The sequence below is a fragment of the Aquila chrysaetos genome, chromosome 7 (assembly GCF_900496995.4).
Source record: "Aquila chrysaetos chrysaetos chromosome 7, bAquChr1.4, whole genome shotgun sequence".
NCBI lineage: Eukaryota > Metazoa > Chordata > Aves > Accipitriformes > Accipitridae > Aquila > Aquila chrysaetos.
The window spans coordinates 2,440,675-2,459,425 of NC_044010.1; the positions used below are offsets into that span (position 1 = coordinate 2,440,675).

Below are 18,751 nucleotides of genomic sequence, written 5' to 3' on the forward strand. Positions count from 1 at the left end.
CATGCTGTGTACACCACTATGGCACAGGTTTGGTTTGACATAAGAAAACAGGACAGATAAGACCTACTTTAAATCAATTTTATTTTCATTGACTTCAACAATTTTTTTAAATTTCTTTTTTTACACAATTTCCAGCAACATACATTATGAAATATACAAGATAAAGTAGGTGGTGGGGTTCTGCCCATCTTTTAATTCCTCCCACAGCTGTGGGGGAAGACTTGCAGGACAGTGAACATCTGAATCTCAACACTGAAAACAGACACAAAACAAAAAAGACAAAAATATATATGAAACTGTTTGAACTGGTCACACTTCAGGGCCAGGTACAGCACAATAAATATTAGAACTGCATTATCTTAGACATCTTCTGTAAAGTTTATAACATCCTCTATTTAAAGAGATAAGAACATCTGGTTTCTAGCATGAAATGCTACATAGTACAGTGGTGAAGGGTACGAACGATGAGGAATCAGCAAGGGCTTTGACAGTGACTACTCATTCACACATGCTCATTGGTAAAATAAGCAGCATACACCAAAAGTTTAGTGAGCTGTAAACTTAAACCATTCACTACCAGAGTATCAGCTGGAGGAGTAGCTTCTTTGGGGAGAACCAAAAATTGTTAATCCCTTTAAGTTTCCAACCAGGCTCTCCCCTGACAAACAGCGAGTTGATACCATAATGGAAGTGGCAGCATTTGGTCCGTAGCACGAGATCCCTTTGCATCACTACTGTTCAAAGCTGGCAGCCGGTGGAAATACTTCAGTGCAGAATTAACGCTTACATAGCCACGCCACTGCCACGGTGTCACCGACAACAGTTACCGTTTCGTGACCGTAACAAAGCAGCAGACGTCAGCTGGAACCCAGCTGGGCACAGAGAGCTGCACAACTGAGCAGCACGGATGCCACCTGACACAAGCGAGAGGGAGAGACTGGAGAGGATGCCAGCGTCTCTCTCTCTCTCTCACGGCAGCAATGGTATGGAGTGCTGGGCTCCTGGAGTTGGACAGAAAGGCCGCTCTATGCTCATGCCTCATCTCATACTAGTTTTGCCAATAAACGAGCCCAAGACACAGCAGTTTCAGCTGCTTGACAGAGTGCTTCCAGAGCACAGAGCAGAAGACAGTCACTGGTTTCTCTTGCATCATAATCAAGAAGGCAGGAGTAAATACATTTTGTACTTGTCAGCCTTCCCCCGTTCATCCCCCGCCCCCAGTTTAGCATCATACATTCCTCCTACACGAGAACTGGGGACCTTCTGTGCCACGGCCAGACAGGCCGCGTGAGCACAGGTGGAGGAGGAAGGCTAAGCACACGCTTTCCTTTCCTTAGCACGTCCGGGGCGTTGCACTGGGAGGCAACTGCACCGGCAGACAAGAGCACCGCCGAGGAAGGACTGTGTTCCTGGTCTGCACACGTGGCATCACCATAACTTGCTATCTAATGTCCTGCGGTACACAGCAGCAGTCAAACTTCACAAATTAAAGCAGCTGAGTGTCGGGAAATGTTACGGGGTGAGTGGAAGGCAAGAAGGTAAAATTCTGCTGGAAGCCGAGCACCTATGGCTTTGATTTTAGCTGATGCCAAGTCCAACAGTCCTATCTGTATTAAGTAGGAAAATAAAATTCTGTTTCTCCAGCATACAGAAGTATACTGGTGGCTTGTACGTGCTCATCTTCTAGCTAGTCCCTTCTTGGAGAGATCCAGAACTACCACATTTCAATACCAACAGGCTCAGCTGAGGGTTGCAGAAGGGACAGAGTAGCGAAGAATTTTTGGTTTTATCAACATATCATCAGAATGTGGTCAAAAATTCTGTTCGAGAATAGGGAGTTCTACGTCATGATAGTCACTTAGCAAAGTGCCAGATGTAAATGCCCTTACCACTGCCAGCTCGGAACGTACCGTGTGACTGCATTAAGATCTACACCTCCTCTGCCGGTACAGCTCAACTGGTTACAGCCCCAGGTGAAAGACCGGTTACCAAGAGAGCTGGGAGAGGCAAGGTGAAATTTTTCCCACCCCAGAAGTGTACAACAGCATTTCCTCACTCAGCCAGGCCCATTCACACATCACTCACCGTTTCAGACACACACAAAGCAATGCCAAACACAAACTAAGAGGAATGTTTTGTAAGGACACTCTCCGAGTATGAACAGGGAAAACATAGGGGTATTTATCAACTCAAGTACTGTTGCATCATTCTTGTAAGGTAGGGAAGCAGAGGAGTTGAGATGAGGAATTGAGAGGACAAACTGGAGTGGTCACAGAGGTCGAGTCTAGTCTTCCAGACTGCGAAATGCATTCTGCATATCCTCAAACAGCTGAGCATAGTCCGCCTTGATTTTTGTTTCACCATCTTTGACAGGGTCCTGAAAGACAACACCGCAAACAAACAGATCCGTCAGGAAAAGCCTCGGGTACTCAAGGCAGCCCTGCTTTGCCAGTGCTGTAATTTCTCGACCTCAGGATTAACACTTGCTAACTGCAGCGCAGGCGTTACAGCTCCATCTCCGCCTCCTGTCTGTCTCGCCAACAGCCATGAGGTTTAAATCTCATCCTCTTTCCACGTTCAGTGAGCAGGCAGAATGGATACTGGACAGAAATTTTTTTTGTGAGCAGCGGTTACTTTATTGAAAAGCAACTGATTTGGAAAGGATTCAGTAGTACTGAGGGTCTCTGTTAATGCTGTGTGATTCAAGAGCTGCAGTGATTAATACCAGCTCCTATCCCCAAACCCAACAGAGTAAAGATCTTTGTGACTCAGAAATGCTCTGCTCTACTTTTTGGGGTGCATCCCCTATAAGTGCAAGAGTTACTTTGCCATCATTCAGAGTTCACTCAGTTCCAATTAAAATCTTACTGTGAAATCATAAAAAGCTCAAGAACAATTTTGTACAGCTTCATTTTCTCAGAATACTTTTCATGAAAGACAAGGGCAAAAAAAAAAAAAAGTAACTATCAGCTTTGCTCTGAGGCTGGGAGGCCTTCCCTGCAAGAAGCATTAACTGCCAAGCTGTGCAATCTGTTCAATGTCTTCAGCATTCCCCTCTCAGCACTACGCTCCTTTGGGTCAGCGCAGCTCTTGGGAAACACAGAGGACTTACATGTGTGGATGCATTGCTCCTTCATTGTCTCTCCAAAGTACACAGACCGCAGGATGCAGGACATTTAAATTCTCACACCTTTTAGACTGTTACCCAGGAAATAGAATTTTCCTTTCGTAACTATTACTGTGTTAGAGGGCCGGCTCCACTTAACATGTATTCACCCTCTGGATTCCCTTTTTCAGCCACGCTGTCCACCACTCTCCTGTATGCCAGGTGTCTTCTGATGGCCAGGGTTCATAAAAAGCATATTACTTCCCCTATCTCTATATAACCAGCTCTCAAAGCAGCTCATGTCCCCAGGTGTATCTTATGTTCTTGATTCTTTGAGAATATATACTAGGGATCTGCTTACTGCAGAAACGAGCCAGTACCTTGCAGGAACAGAATACACTGGCACGCCAGAACACTTAGTTTTAAACATAATTTTATCTTATGGTACTTGTTCGTGAAAGATTTGCAATATTGGCCTGTAAGAGTTATAACACAGTAAGCATTATACTTCATAGAGAATATTCCTTAGGTACTTTACCATCAGCCAGCATCACAGGTTACTGTCCTACCAGTAACTGCTACACCAGCATGCTCCCAAGCAGTTTTAGGAGAGCTGTACCCTAAAAAGATGGCTACTGAAGTCACCCAGAGCAGATGCTCTGAGCCACTTCTTTTCTCTTTAGCCCACGGTGAAGTTACTCCTCCCTTCCTCTCCTCCTAGTCACCTGCCTCAGGCCCCGAAGTCAAACACAGGGCACATCACGTATTACTGCAGGAGACTAGCATTTCTTTCCTTAACTTCTACTTAAAACAGCTTGATCAACATTTCTATCATTCACTTTTTAGCACATTCCTGGATTTAAACTTTAGGCTGCTTTTATCTGCTAATAGTCTCCTTAGAACATGTTACAATTTTTTACACAATTGTATCACAAACACCCCAAAACAGCCAGGAAAGGTGCTTGTACTATTACCATGAATACATGTAACTTAAAAGAGACTATTGAAGGTGGGGTTGCCAAGGCTCTGCAGCCAGCACCACCCAACTAGGCTTCTGTACTGACCGTTCCTGTGCTCAAACTAAAACCAGTTCTTTAAGCGGATTCAAAACGATTGCAAAAAGTCTCTGTTCATAGACCTTTACCTGAGGCAACTGATGACCACCTTTGAGTAACAGCCTTTCAGAGGCCCTGGAAGCTCACAAAAAGCAGTGCAACCCGGTTCCTTACAACATACCTTGAACTTCATGGAGGTAAGTCTGAAGAGGATTTCGCTCATGTTCTCTCGGATGATGGACCACGTGATCTTATTGTCACTCTGGGCTGTGGTTTCTACAGCACGGCGTGCCATGTCATAAAACGCAATCATATTGGAAAGCATTCCTACCGTTTTATAGAAGGGGCAGAACCTGATGGAACAGAAGAGGATCTGTCAGGTATCTTGGAACAGGGAACAGGACTAGCCTTTGCTCCTGCCTTCACAACAACTCCAAATTCTCACCTGACAGAAAGAGTGCTAGCCTGCTTTACTCCAGGTATTTTTAATTCATACCATCAAAGGAGAGAGACTGCTTCTGATAGGTCTCACATTTTTAAATAGGCGAATCATAGGCTAAGATGATAGTCCTGAAGTGAGGTTTCTGAAGCAGCACCCAAACACTGGGCAAAACAGGAGAGAACAGGAACCACTGCTGTACAAGTCTCACATTTCAATCTGTGCCAACGCTAACAAGAAAGGGAAAACACACCAGAGCAGCCAACGGAATTCCTCCTTCCTGTTTTGTCCATCATGGGACGAGGCTTCCTCCAAGCAGCCTGGGATGACCTGACAGCTCTGCAAGTTTCTTTGCTCACAGGAAAGAGAGTGTTTCTATGACAAGAGCGCTCCACACACAAAAAGCTCCATTTTTAATGGGTAGATGACTGCCACGGAAGGTACCTCATTATTATTATTTATGCACTACATCATGCTACTTCCTGTGCTTCCCTATCGCATACAAGGATACCTGCCCTAGTAACCTAATCAAAGGCACACACCGTTACAGAATGATGTACATCTAAATTTTTAGTGGTGAAGTATTCAAAACCTCCTGATCTACCTGGGCTGGGGAGTGAGATGAAGTACAAAAGGCCCCTTGTCAGGCTGTTAAAACACAAGGATAGCATGGAAAGAAGCAAAGCAGACAGGGATAATAAGCATTGCACTAGGGAAAAGGTCCAGTAAGTTTTTTTGATGGATCAAACTTAAGAATTATGCAACAGTAACTGAAAGCAGATTCTTGCAGTCCTCCGTTCATTGCTAGAATAAACGGGAAGACTTTGGATGTTGACTGTGAAAATAAAGTGGTCCTCATCTCCTCCTCCTAAGGAGGACAGTAGGAAAGGCTATTGCAGAAATATTGACTAACTGATAAATAGATGGGGGCCTGAGAAATTCAAAGGGTATGATTGCATTCGGAAAAGGTCTGCATGCCTTTGGTAAGACAATGTGAATACACTGTTTGATGTCCTACCTAAGCACAGTTCTTCCATTTGTTTATGGTGAGTAAAATTAATTTCTGCACTGATTTGTTTCCAAATAAGATAGCTGTCTAAATCCAGACTACATAGGACCAAGAGGGCAGAGTAGCCTGTCAGACCTCACCTGTCATAAGGTGTATAACCATTCTGTTGCAAGAAGTCATCTTTTATCAGCTTGGCAACCTCCAAGGTAATTTTATCTGTTTCTGCCAAGGAAGCCTAGAAAAGTAAGGTACATTGTTAGTTTAGTACTCAAGTCCATGAGGACATGGTATGCCCTGGCCAAGTACTGTTATCTTTCAGTACCTGTTTTCTTCCCACCCTCCTATGATAGCTTCCAGCAGAATTCTGTCTTTTGGGTATTTATCACTCCCTGCTGTAGAACAGCTGGTTTAATTGATTGCCAAATTAAGATGGGCCAAACAGTCAATAAGTCTACTTCAAGTCTATCTGATCATAGAATGGTTTGGGTTAGAAGAGACCTTAAAGGTCATCTAGTTCCAACTCCCCACCACAGGCAGGGACACCTTCCACTAGACCAGGCTGTTCAAAGCCCCATCCAACCTGGCCTTGAACGCTTCCAGACTTTCAGGGCTGTGAGCGCACATTGCTGGGTCATGTTGAGCTTCTCATCAACCAACACCCCCAAGTCCTTCTCTGCAGGACTGCTCTCAATCCACTCATAGCCCAGCCTCTATCTGTGCTTGGGATTGCCCTGACCCACGTGCAGGACCTCCTGCTTAGCCTTGTTGAACTTCACGAGGTTTGCACGGGCCCACCTCTCAAGCCTGCCCAGGTCCCTCTGGATGGCATCCCTTCCCTCCAGCGTGTCGACCGCACCACACAGCTTGGTGTTGTCAGCAAACTTGCTGAGGGTGCGCTCGATCCCACTGTCCATGTTGCTGACAAAGATGTTAAACAGCGCCGGTCCCAATACTGACCCCTGAGGAACGCCACTTGTCACTGCTCTCCACTTGGACATTGAGCTGTTGACCGCAACTCTCTGAGTGCGGCCAATTCCTTATCCACTGAGTGGTCCATCCGTCAAATCCATGTCTCTCCAATTTAGAGACAAGGACGTCGTGCAGGACAGTGTCAAACGCTTTGCACAAGTCCAGGCAGATGACACCAGTTGCTCTTCCCTTATCCACCAACACTGTAACCCCGTTGTAGAAGGCCACCAAATATGTCAGGCATGATTTGCCCTTAGTGGCTGTCCCCAGTCACCTCCTTATTTTCCATGTGCCCTAGCATAGTTTCCAGGAGGATCTGCTCCATGATCTTGCCAGGCACAGAGGGGAGAGTGACTGGCCTGTAGTTCCCTGGATGTTCTTTTTTTCCCTTTTTAAAAATCAGGGTTATGTTTCCCCTTTTACAGTCACTAGGAACTTCCCCAGACTGCCATGACTTCTCAAAACGATGGTTAGTGGTTTAGCCACTTCCTCCACCAGTTCCCTCAGGACCCGAGGAGGCACCTCCTCAGGTCCCATGGACTTGTGCAGCTTCAGGTTCCTTATAAGGTCTCAAACCTCATCTTCTGCTATGGTGGGCAGTTCCTCATTCTCCCAGTCCCTGCCTTTGCCTTCTGTGACTTCGACGGTGCGGCTGGAGCACTTGCTGGTGAAGACTGAGGCAAAAAAGCCGTTAAGTACCTCAGCCTTCTCCATGTCCCAGGTAACCAGGTCTCCCCTTTCCTTCTGGAGAGGGCCCACATTTTCCCTAGTCTTCTTTTTATCACCAATATACCTACAGAAGCTTGTCTCGTTGCCCTTGACCTCCCTGGCCAGATTTAATTCTGTTGGGGCTTTGGCTTTCCTAACCTTAACCCTGGCTGCTCAGACAATTTCTCTGTATTCCTACCAGGCTACCTGTCCTTGCTTCCACCCTCTGTAGGCTTCCTTTTTGTGTTTGAGTTTGTCCAGGAGTTCCTTCTTCATCCACACAGGCCTCCTTGCATTTTTGCCTGACTTCCTCTTTGTTGGGATGTATCATTCCTGAGCTTGGAGAAGGTGATCCTTGAATATTAACCAGCCTTCTCGGGGCCCTCTTCCCTCCAGGGCTGTATCCCCTGGTACTCCACCAAGCAGATCCCTGAAGAGGCCAAAGTCTGCTCTCCTGAAGTCCAGGGCAGCGAGCTTGCTATGCGCCCTCCTCGCTGCTCTAAGGATCTTGAACTCCACCATTTCATGGTCACTGCAGCCAAGGCCGCCCTTGAGCTTCACATGCCCCACCAGCCCCTGCTCGTTGGTTGATGATAAACCAAGATAAGGAAGTTTCCTTTAAGATAATAGAAAAGCCACCAGACACAGAAAACACACACAGCTCTGCTATGAGGTATGTTGAAACATCACCTTCCTACATAAAGGGGTAAAGTCGTTTTTACCTTCCTCAATCCTTATGTCCATGGATGAAAAACTAGATCTCAGCATGCTAGATCAGTAAGTAATCTTAAGGATTTGATACTAGCCTCCACAGCTACCAATGGGCTTTCCCTGTCTGGCATTCAAGAAAAGCAACGGAGTTGATGACAATGCCTGTTGTACTCTGCAGGACAGGCACAACCCTGCTGCACACTGCTGCTGTTGGCACCACAGGTCACTTCACCTTCACTGTCCTTTTGCTAAAGGGGGCAGATTGAGTTTTAAGTACCGCAGCTTGCTTTTCAGACAGGAAGTTTGGACCTTTCATGAGGAGAGTAACAGAATTCAGAGCTAAAAAGAAAAAAAAAAAAAAAAAAAAAGTATCTGATTGTTTCTTCACAATTCCCCCTTTCTAAAGGTTTGTTGCAGTTGTTGGCCAAGCCCAGACTGAAAGAAACTGTTAATGATAACATCTCTGAGAATAAGATCACCAGTTCCAGTACTTCTATCATGGGAATAATGCCTAGTTACAAGCACTGGCTTATCAATATCCCTTCCACACCAAGGAACTGATTCTACCCTGCTCTGTAGACTAGTCTTTTAGAACATGGTTTTGTAAATAGAAAACTGCAGAAGGCCCTAATATCACATCTCCTTTTCTTCAAAGACACATCTAAAGAACAGAGCTCTGCTAGGCAAGATCTGGTGGTGAAAGGCCTCATCTTGGCTGGGCTAGAACATCAGTGAATAGGGACAGCACCAGCAGCAAACTTCCTCCAAATGACTGTAGTTAATACATGTTACCACACGCTACTACCACCTTGTAAATCAGCATAGCTCATCCGAACATCATGGAATGAAATTACTGTCAAGTATGTGCTAAGCAGCTGTCAGTTATATTTACAGGCTAAGCTGAAACACAGAGTTTTCACTGGGTCCCTTTTGATAGGTCTTGAGGGAAATTTTCCTGTTCAGCTTTCTCTCCAAAACAGTGACGTGAATGAAGGAAATTAAGGAATGCCTGTAAAATGGAGCCATATGTCATGTCACAGGTTTCCACAAAGAAACCAGGTAATCTCCACTTTTTCGAAAAAGCAGACATCACTTCTGTTTCTACAGGCCAGCTTGTAAATGCCAACACCTCTGTTCCGCGGCTGGCAACATGGTTTCTAATAACCTGTAACCCTTCAGAGGGCTTCAACAGTAAAGATCAGTTTGCATCGTTTCTCTTACAAAGATTACTTCCAGTGGAGTACTATTGTAAGTGGCAGCAAAGGGCATTTCAGCAGGACTAGAACACTGAAGCAAGTGAAGTTTCTTAACTCCAGCATTAGATGCCCTGCAATCTAATTTACATGAGAAAAGTAGCATCAAGCCAAGGTTTATCGAATCTAGAAAAGTATTTGTCATTAGAAATCCAACAACACGTAAGAAAGTTGGAATAAAGCACAGTTAGAGGCAGGAGAGTCTGACACCTCCCAGTGACCATTTGCCTTTTTTGCACAATGCGGTATCCATCAAGTCTGGCCAAAAACACGGTCAAAAGCCTGCACTAGCAGTAAGGAAATGGAGGATGGTTCATTGACACCACATTTCCTCACAGCTGGTTACTCACCTTCCCCACAAGCTGCACAATCTCTGCAAGGTCCTCTTCCTCCTGTAGGATCTCTTTAGCCTTTGTCCTGAGAGGGACAAACTCTGTAAAATGCTTGTCATAGTACTCGTCCAGGGCATGCGTGTATTTGCTATAACTGATCAGCCAGTTGACAGAGGGGAAGTGCTTGCGTTGCGCCAGCTTCTTATCCAGGCCCCAGAAAACCTGTCAGAAGGCAGAAAGATCAACCAGTGTTCCAAATCAAAAACGAACCAAAATAATTGAAGGCAATTAAAAAAAAAACCCAATACAGAAAGCAAGTTTGAGCAAATGCAACATGCCAAAGGGTATCACAAATGAAAGCCTGAGAGAAAAAAAGAAAGCCTTCCTTACGTTAATTTAACTACAGCAGTGACTTTCAAATACACTTCTCAAAAAATGATGCATCTTTTAAGCTGAGTTCAGACTTATTCAGCTTGAGACTCCTCATGGGGGAGAAGTCAGCCATAACAAAGACAATGTCAACACTGGAGTCTAATTGAGTTACATCTAATAAGTCTCCACTTCTTTTCCCAAAACAGGGCTGCAATCAGTTGCAAGACATTCTTCTCCCAGTCAGCTGCTCTAAGGATTTTTTTGTGGTTTCAAACCTATTAAGATTGGTTCACTTTCCATCTCAGCTGAGAGCAGCCACAGTTGAGTGCAGCTCAATGGGCAGCAATCAGGAAGCACACAGATATTCCTGAGCAGTCAGCATTGGAAGGAATTGCTACCTTCGCTCCCTATTCCAAAGGGATCTCAAACATGTCAGTTCAGAGACCATCTCATAAGGTCACCTTATACACTGTTAGAACATTTTCCAAAGCACCCTACAAAGCTGCCTGTGTCAAATGAAAGCTCTCAGACCCCAGCCACTGGCACAAATGCACTGAGGCACAATCATTTTGAGTCTAACGAAGTGGACAGAAGAGCTGCAACATCGTGGGACGTACCTGAACAATGCCCAGTGTAGCAGATGTGACAGGATCAGAGAAATCACCACCTGGGGGAGAGACACTGAGCAGGAAGCGATAAGGAGAAGTTATCAGAATTGCTTTCACAGTTTAAACTGAAGTACCGAACATAAGATTGCACAGCTCAGTGATCACAGAAACCAGAAAAGTCAACATGATTTCAAGTAACGGATTGCAAGCTTCCACTGCAGAAAGCGTCTGATCATACCCACACAAGTGTAACATCAAGCATACCATGAAATATAGTTATATCAGTAACTGATTGACAGTATCAGGGTATGATTTCAGTCACTTTAGTTCCAGGTGGTAACTCCAGCTTGGATTATCAAACCTATTTCAACTGGAACACATTCAGCAAGCGTGCTGATAGGACACCATGAAACACAGTGCAATGGTTACTTTACAGAAAACAATATCCCAATTTAAAATTATTTCAGATATCCACCTATACAATAACCACTTCATTTGGGCTTGACACCTTAATATGTGCCTTCCCAGAGATTAAAAAAAAAAAACTTCCAACCTCAAAAGCACAATGCATTTGTGTATGTATGTTGTGGACAGCAGAACTAAGCAGAGCGAACAATGGACTCTAGCTGTTCTTGCAGATGCTAGAGGCTCGCCCGAAAATGTGTCGGGAGGAAATTCACTTTGCCCACAGTATGATACACAAGTCATAGCCTAGAAGAATGTCTGGGGACCACATGCTTTTCACAGCCCATCACAGCTTGAGATATGCTGTAATTCTACTCTATTTAAGCAAGAGAACCACAATTCGTTATGCCCCCAAGTGCACACACTGCCGCTCTAACTGCCCCTTCTTTCCTGCTCTGAGCATGGTTTGACATACTTTTCAGTGACAGCTCTAACGACATTCTTCCCTGAGCCATTTGCTCCAATTGCTGCAAGTGACTGCGATTCCATACCTCACAGAACTACCTGTCCACATTCATTCTTTCTGCCCCCACGCACAATTTAGCAGCGGTTCTGGGTGAGCAGAGACTAAATATCTACCTATTCATTCACATATTTTTAGTTCTGCAGCTGCACAGAGCAAGAAGACCATTTTGTCTGAAAAACAGGCACTTTGACATACAAAAACACAGAGGAAAAACTGCAGCCAATGCAAAGCAAAGAAATGCAACACTCACGCTCCAACAATGCTGACGCTGCCTTCCCTTTCAGGATTTCCCAGACACTTGACTCTGCCAGCTCGCTCATAGAAAGAGGCTAGACGGGCACCAAGGTAGGCTGGATAACCACTGTCTGCAAACACCAACACACAGAAATTGAGTCAAAGGCTCAGAGTTTAAAGGATGCATTTACACGACTAGACTGAGAAAAGACTACTCACCAGCTGGCATTTCAGCCAGTCGCCCCGAAATTTCTCTGAGGGCCTCGGCCCATCTGGAAGTAGAGTCTGCCATCATACTGACATGGTAGCCCATGTCCCGGAAATACTCAGACAGGGTGATTCCTAGAACAGAGACAACAGTGTGTTGCAGGATACAGTTCAGAAAGGAATTCTATGCTTGTATGTTGTCACTAAGATGCAAATAAGCCAAATTATTTAAGTTTAGGTTTTGATGGAAATAGACACTGAAAGTTATTCTTTCTTCCCACTAGATCATGTCCTTGCTGTCTTTTTTTTGTTTATTTCTTCTCACCCTCCCCATTTCTGCTTATGAACCACTCTGGCTCATCTTACATTCCCGTGTATTTCTTTGAAGAGACATGGCAATGTCACTGATGCTACTCTTTGCCTCACTGAAGCCATGAACAAAGCCTCTTCTTACTGTAAAACATCTCCTTTCCTTTCAAACTACCAGAATACAACAGTGAGAAAAGGTCATGTTTTATCTTAATTATCTGACAACTTTTCATAAAAAAGAATTTAAAAAACCCTCTAAGAGGCTGCAAAAGAAAGACTAGCCTGCCAACTCAGAGAGTATTTTTCCTGCCCATCAGGTGGCTGTACTTGTCAGCAAAAAGCTATTCGCAAACAAAAGCTGACATAATTAACACATGGAGAAAAACTACATGAGAGCTGGTGCAATAAGTTCACCTTATAAGCAAAATTTACTCAATATTCGGAAATTGTAATTATATACAAGCAAGCCAATTCAATTAAGATACTAGGACTTTGTGCAGGCAAGGCCTGAAAGGGTTGACTTCTCAAACTAAGCAGGTTTTTCAGTACTGACCACCTCAGGAACTGAAAATACTAGAGTATGATGGCTTGCTCTACACAGCCTCTTCCAGCCTCCTGTAAATCTTACCAGTATAGATAGAGGCTTCTCTGGCAGCCACAGGCATGTTGGAGGTATTTGCTACCAGAGCTGTTCTCTTCATGATGCTTTCTACCTTGCCATCAACTTCCATTGTTAACTAAAATGCAAGAAAAGAAAAGAAAAAAGGTAACAGTAGCAAGGTTTTTTAATTTATTTTTTGTTGTTTGTTTTTTTTACTGTATTACTCGCCTTGTATCAGGATACTCTCCTCACAGCTACTCTACCAAGAGCAGAGACTAGATTCAAGATTTCAGGATACTATGCTGGTTTGCCTTCCAGCTTGCACACAGCTTAACTCTTTAACATACATGCCTTAGCCTCATCTCATCTTCTGCAACTGGCAAATCTCTGTTGATCCCATTCAAACAAGTAATGAGAAATCCACCACACCAAGAAGTACATTATCCTCTCTCAGCTTACTAGGCTGGAAGAGCCAAAAATCGTAGCCTCCCGTCATAAGTCCATTAGGAATCAGAGAGCTTTTTTTCCCCATTTACACCGATCCAAGTTCATCTTTGACAACTGGACATAAAACCACACACATAACCCCAGTGAAGCCTCATAAGCACCCGAACAACAGAATGCATATCCTGACATTTGTGCAGAAGTCCACTTACGAATACCCTGGGATTTACCTTTCTCATGGCCACCTCAGCTTGACTTTCTCATCTTGTAATCAATCAACACATCCAAGCCTTTCACTCCTTTTTTCTGACAGTGGAGTTCCAACCTAACAGTTCAGATGATCTGGCTTCTTTCCCATATTTTACAGAAGACTGTGCCACAACTAATTCACTAACATATAACAACAAGTAGAAGGATTAGTAAACCTGTTGTTTTGGTTTTTTGGGGTTGTTTTTGTTTTTAAAACAGGCATTTTCTACTTCCTTCAGAAGATATTCCAAAGCCTAACATGTCAAACTAATATCTGGTAACTGTTGTGTCACCACCCTGCACACTATAAATACAGAGGCTGCATTTGCTATGCATGGTTAAGTTCAAAAAGTTAAGAGGCATTACCAGTGAAAGGTAAGCTGCTTATAACTGTGCTAAATTACACCCTGCCATTAATTTTGGCTTTATTTTAAACAAGTTAGAAGGTACACCCAAAAACTTGTCCAGATGTTTATTGAGGGGCCACTGAAATCGTTCCTGAACAAGCCAGAAGGGATTTCTGCTACTACAGCCAGCACTTACAGCAGGGAGGCAAGAAGATAATTTCAAGTCACTCTCTACCAATATGATATTTTATTCAGTTATAATACCAGTACAATAGCAAGTCTTCCCAAGAAGGTTTACTCTCCATGAATTCTCCATACTAACCTCAGGGAAATCTCTCAGTACTTCAGACATTTCATTTCCTCGTTCTCCACAGCCTACATAAATGATGACATCACTGTTGGAGTATTTTGAGAGAGACTGTGAGATCACAGTCTTCCCACAACCAAATGCCCCGGGAATCGCTGTTGTACCCCCTTGCACACACCTGAGTAAAGAAAAAGGACTCTGATTTGCAAGGAACTCGAAAACAGCTCTCTCCCCTCTCAGAATATGTTTTCCAATAAAACTCCCTAATTAAAAGCAGAGCAACAGGAGTCATATTCAGTGTTCTGGGTGAGAAACACAGAGGTATTTCACTAAACCAAAAGACTGAGGGAGTAAACTATCCTTTTCTTCTACTGCCCTTGAAATACATCAGTTATGCTGGTACAACAGCTAGACTTCCAGGCTCGAAACATAGCAGTTTTCACAGCTGGAAGCACCAATGGAATGCAAATGCTAAGAAAAGAACAACTGTACTTAGCTGTGCATTGTAAGAATAAGCAGCATGATATTTTAGGACCAAAATTACTGAATTTAGTGTCTTAGAAGTTAGCTGCTTAAATAAGCGTTTGGTGTTACAGTTAAGTGCAACAGTTTTCATAAGTGGTGACCCCAAAATCATTGGAAACTATACATGTTCAAGACCATGGAAAGAGATCCTACTTATGTGTTCAAATGGAGATATCAAGCTTGAAAGTTCTAGCCTTTCTGTAGATATGGCATGATTATGTTAAGTTTATGCTTGCCCGTTCTCTTCTAGATTAATGCACTAGAACTATCTTGTTAAACTTCTCTTTCCACTAGTAAGTTCTCCTGCCAAATACAGAAATATGAGGAATTCAGCTAAGTATTTTTTGAGATTATGCTGTGATACATAGTGAAAGCTTGGGGTCTGTTTGCCCTTAAAAAAAAAAAAAAATTTAAGGCCTCCTTCCTCTGCTTCCCCCCCCGCCCCTCCGCAAAAGAGAGATTTCTTATATACTAGAAAATAAAAGGTAGTACTTACGGGAAGAGGGCATCCAGGACCCGTTGGCCAGTTAATAAAGGATGATTGGCTGGTAACTTCTCAGTAACAGGACGGACTTGACGAACAGGCCAGACCTGGACCATAGTGAACTTCTCCTTCACACCTTCAAACTCCAGCTCTAAGACAACATCCTAACAGACAGCACCAGACATCTGAAGTAAGCAAACAGCTGCACACTGGACCAGCACACAAATTCTCATCTCAACTACGCTGCACAGCTAGGTCTTTGATACCACCACAGATTTCTCAGAATCTCAACACACTATCATCCCCTCCCGAGGGATGGCTCTTTCCCTTATTTACAATGCTACTGGGGAAAAGATGTGCAAGATGAAGCTGCAACTAAAAGTATGCTTTTGAAGAGCAACTGATTTTTACATATTCGTAAGATATTGTAGATCCCCACAAAGGTCAGCAAATACGGCATACTGAAGTGCCATTGGGAAGCCATATACATAGAAAGTAACTGCACAAGATAATCACGTAACCCCTGCGGGCAGGGTAGCAGAAGCAATCGTTAACTCAGACATCTTGTCGCATGAAACACCTTCTAGCTGGCATCATGCAGAACAGAAAGAGTACATCAACCTTATGAAAGAGACACAGAATGAGTATACCAGCAACTGCTGTTTGGGAGACTTACTGAAGTGTCATAGTTTCCTGGCGGAGCAATGTATGTAACTGTACCCCTGTTCCGTGGGGGCAGCATGATTTTGTGTTTGATAAGGGAGTTTTCATTCACCACACCATAAATATCTCCACCAGTGATGTGGCTGCCAACCTAAAATCAGAACAGGTCTATTAGTCATAAGTGAGAACTCCAGTTTTAAAAAAGAACCTTGACAAAGAACTGTATAAAATAACTGTAGCTATTAAGTCTAGCACTGTGATTACTCCCTTTATAAATGCATTGTTACAGCACAGTACCCCATTTACATAACTCATTACACTAACAGCACATTGCTAGCAACACTATCTGGGTTCAGGCGCCTTTCAAGGCTCAGACAGTAGCAATTACTGACTGATGCAAGGAACTTTCCTTGTTTCTTTTATACCTGTCAGCTTAATGTGTTAAGTAGAAAAAGGATAGCATACGCTAACCTGCAGGGTTGGAAAAAAGATGCCGCCAAGGGCTAAAGCTGTGACATTTTCCAGCTCTAAGGCTATCTTCACCATTCACGAAATGTATGCTGCAGTCATTCTTTTTGCTCAGGTGACACCTGCTCCTGCTAATGCTTAGTGCAATTCCACCAGCTTCTTTACAGTTTTGCAAACACATTAAAACTTTGCAAGTTTCTCATATGCAGCAGCAACACACAGTAAGTCACAGAGAGTAAGTTTTGGTGATCCCCATCCAGTCTCATACATCGCTACCGCCTCCTAGCACCCCTGTTCGCAAACTTAAATACTGCATTAACCATAGCTCCCAGCAGTCACAGCCTTGGCATTCTGCTCCAGCCCTAAGCTCTGGGGGTAGAGGAGCAAGAAGGGAAAACAGGCTTTTCAGGACCTACCCGCAGATTTTTGGAAGGTGTGAAGTCCCATTTGACATCTCGGCTCAAAGCTGACACGTTGACACCTCTAGGGATGTAGATACTTTTGGTCAGAGCGCTGATGTCCGAGAGAGGCCTCTGGATACCATCAAAAATAGATCCCATAATGCCAGGCCCTAGTTCCACTGACAGGGGTTTGCCAGTACGGAGTACAGGATCTCCTACAGAGACACCAGCTAAAGATTTGCTGAGGAAAAGTTCATCCAGAGAAAGGGAAAGAGACAGGGCAGAAGGTATCACATTCACAACATCATACTCTTAAACCACCTTTCTGACTTTAAGGTAATATTTTTATTACTATATTACACATCATCATTTGAGAAGCATGTAGGCTTTATACTAAACTCCAGCTGAAATTACTACAGCCACAAAGTTGCTCATCCTCCAGAGAGGCGAAGTAGGGGTAAATATTCTGCTTTATGATCATTAGTTTGAGTCAACTATATGGATGAGTTTACTGGAGTGCCAGGCAGCAGGATGACAAAATGTCAGGCATTTCTTAAATCTTCAAACCTGGAAAACAGGTTACGACAATGTTATGAAACATATAATTTTTTGCTTCAGAATTTGTTAGAGAGCACAACTGTTTTGACCTTGAGCCTTGCACAGCCTTTTTGACAGCAGCCTAATTTTAAAGGGAGTTTGTCCAAGACTAGCATTATTTCCCTCCTCTCTGATATCAGGTTGCCCAGTCTTTGCACTATCTAAGCTCCAAAGATATACAATGGACTTCTCAGCAAAGGGCCAGCAGTTTGGCAAAAGAATACTACAATACTGCTAGAATACAAAAGAAACCTCCAAAACCCTATGCATGACTCAAGAGAGTAAATAAAAGTTGACTTCAGAGAGCCCTATGACAGAGCCCTCTCATCAGCAACCTAAGAGTAAACTATACTCAAACTTGTTCCACTTACTGATGGAAGGCCACTAGATATCACAAGGATGATGCCACCTGAAATGATAAATTATTAGGTACAGACAGGAGCTAGTCACCAGTTTACCATCTAGCTCCTCAGCACAAAGCTTTGGGAGCCAGCACAGGCTTCTTCCTAGCCTCTACAGATAGGCAGAGCCAACTCTTAAGTTTAAAAGAATATGAGAAAAAAAAAAGAAGGTCTGGCTTCAAGTTTTATGACTTCTTTTCTGACATTCTCTCATATATGTGTAACAGAAAATACATTTTATGTTAACTAGATTTTAGAATACATGCTGCATCCTAGCTGGACCAAGATTCTGTAAGCACACTGCAGAAGCAAAAACGTAATCTATTACATCTGGCAAAACACTCTGCCCGGAAGGCGGCATGCTGCCCACTTTACATTTCCTATTTAAGTGTTACACAAGCATAGTTTTCAAAAGCAAAGAAAAAAATGCAACAAATACTGCTTGATAGTTTTGCCATTTATCATTGACATTTGTCAGATAGCTTCCTGAAAAAAAGTGCTGTAATGTTCAAATTAAAATGAACTTAAATTCTAAGGTACACATTATTTGACTTCCACTTAAAATAAAAAAAAGGTTTCCTCAATGCACAACCAAGCAAGGTACAATTTACCTCAAAACCATCAGAATTTACAAAAGACGTGCAAAACAGATGTCCTGCTGGCACCAGAAGTACCAAGCACTGGTCCCAGTCAGCTTTGTTCATCGTCTTCACCCTAATCACCGCTGTGCTTTGGACTGCACAGTCTGGCAGGCCCAGAGGGATCAGTGCAAAGGATACAGGTTTCTTCGTACACCTGAACAGTTGCCAAATCACCTTCCAGTCGGATAATCTCCCCCACCAGTTCACTGTGGCCTACTCGTACCAGCTCATACATAGCAGCACCCGCCATGTTGCACGCCGTGACCACTGTAAAAGACAGGCACACAGGTGAGTATTTTTCCTGTAGCTCAGGAAATTCACTCCTCAGAAGTTAGTAAGAACTGCGCAGCATAAGCCTGGTATTCATCCAAATCAGAAGC

At 43.6% G+C, this 18,751-nt stretch overlaps 1 protein-coding gene across 5 annotated transcripts in view; it reads right to left on the reverse strand.

Annotated features, from left to right (window-relative positions):
* Positions 1–64: 64 nt before the first annotated feature.
* Positions 65–18,751, reverse strand: part of ATP6V1A (ATPase H+ transporting V1 subunit A) — a 33,629-nt gene continuing 14,942 nt past the window's right edge. For 4 of the 5 annotated variants that reach the window (XM_030020844.1, XM_030020846.2, XM_041124753.1 and 1 more), the window contains exons 3-15: positions 18,510–18,638; positions 16,748–16,962; positions 15,877–16,014; positions 15,213–15,364; positions 14,207–14,369; positions 12,872–12,980; positions 11,947–12,069; positions 11,744–11,858; positions 10,572–10,635; positions 9,601–9,804; positions 5,750–5,844; positions 4,343–4,514; positions 65–2,377 (exon numbers count right to left, since the gene is read on the reverse strand). In XM_030020844.1, coding sequence (XP_029876704.1) covers positions 2,285–2,377; positions 4,343–4,514; positions 5,750–5,844; positions 9,601–9,804; positions 10,572–10,635; positions 11,744–11,858; positions 11,947–12,069; positions 12,872–12,980; positions 14,207–14,369; positions 15,213–15,364; positions 15,877–16,014; positions 16,748–16,962; positions 18,510–18,638 — 1,772 coding nt within the window. In that variant the 3' untranslated portion in view covers positions 65–2,284. Of the gene's footprint in view, positions 2,378–4,342; positions 4,515–5,749; positions 5,845–9,600; positions 9,805–10,571; positions 10,636–11,743; positions 11,859–11,946; positions 12,070–12,871; positions 12,981–14,206; positions 14,370–15,212; positions 15,365–15,876; positions 16,015–16,334; positions 16,506–16,747; positions 16,963–18,509; positions 18,639–18,751 lie in introns of those variants that run through there. The other variant, XM_041124754.1, reaches the window with a different exon arrangement.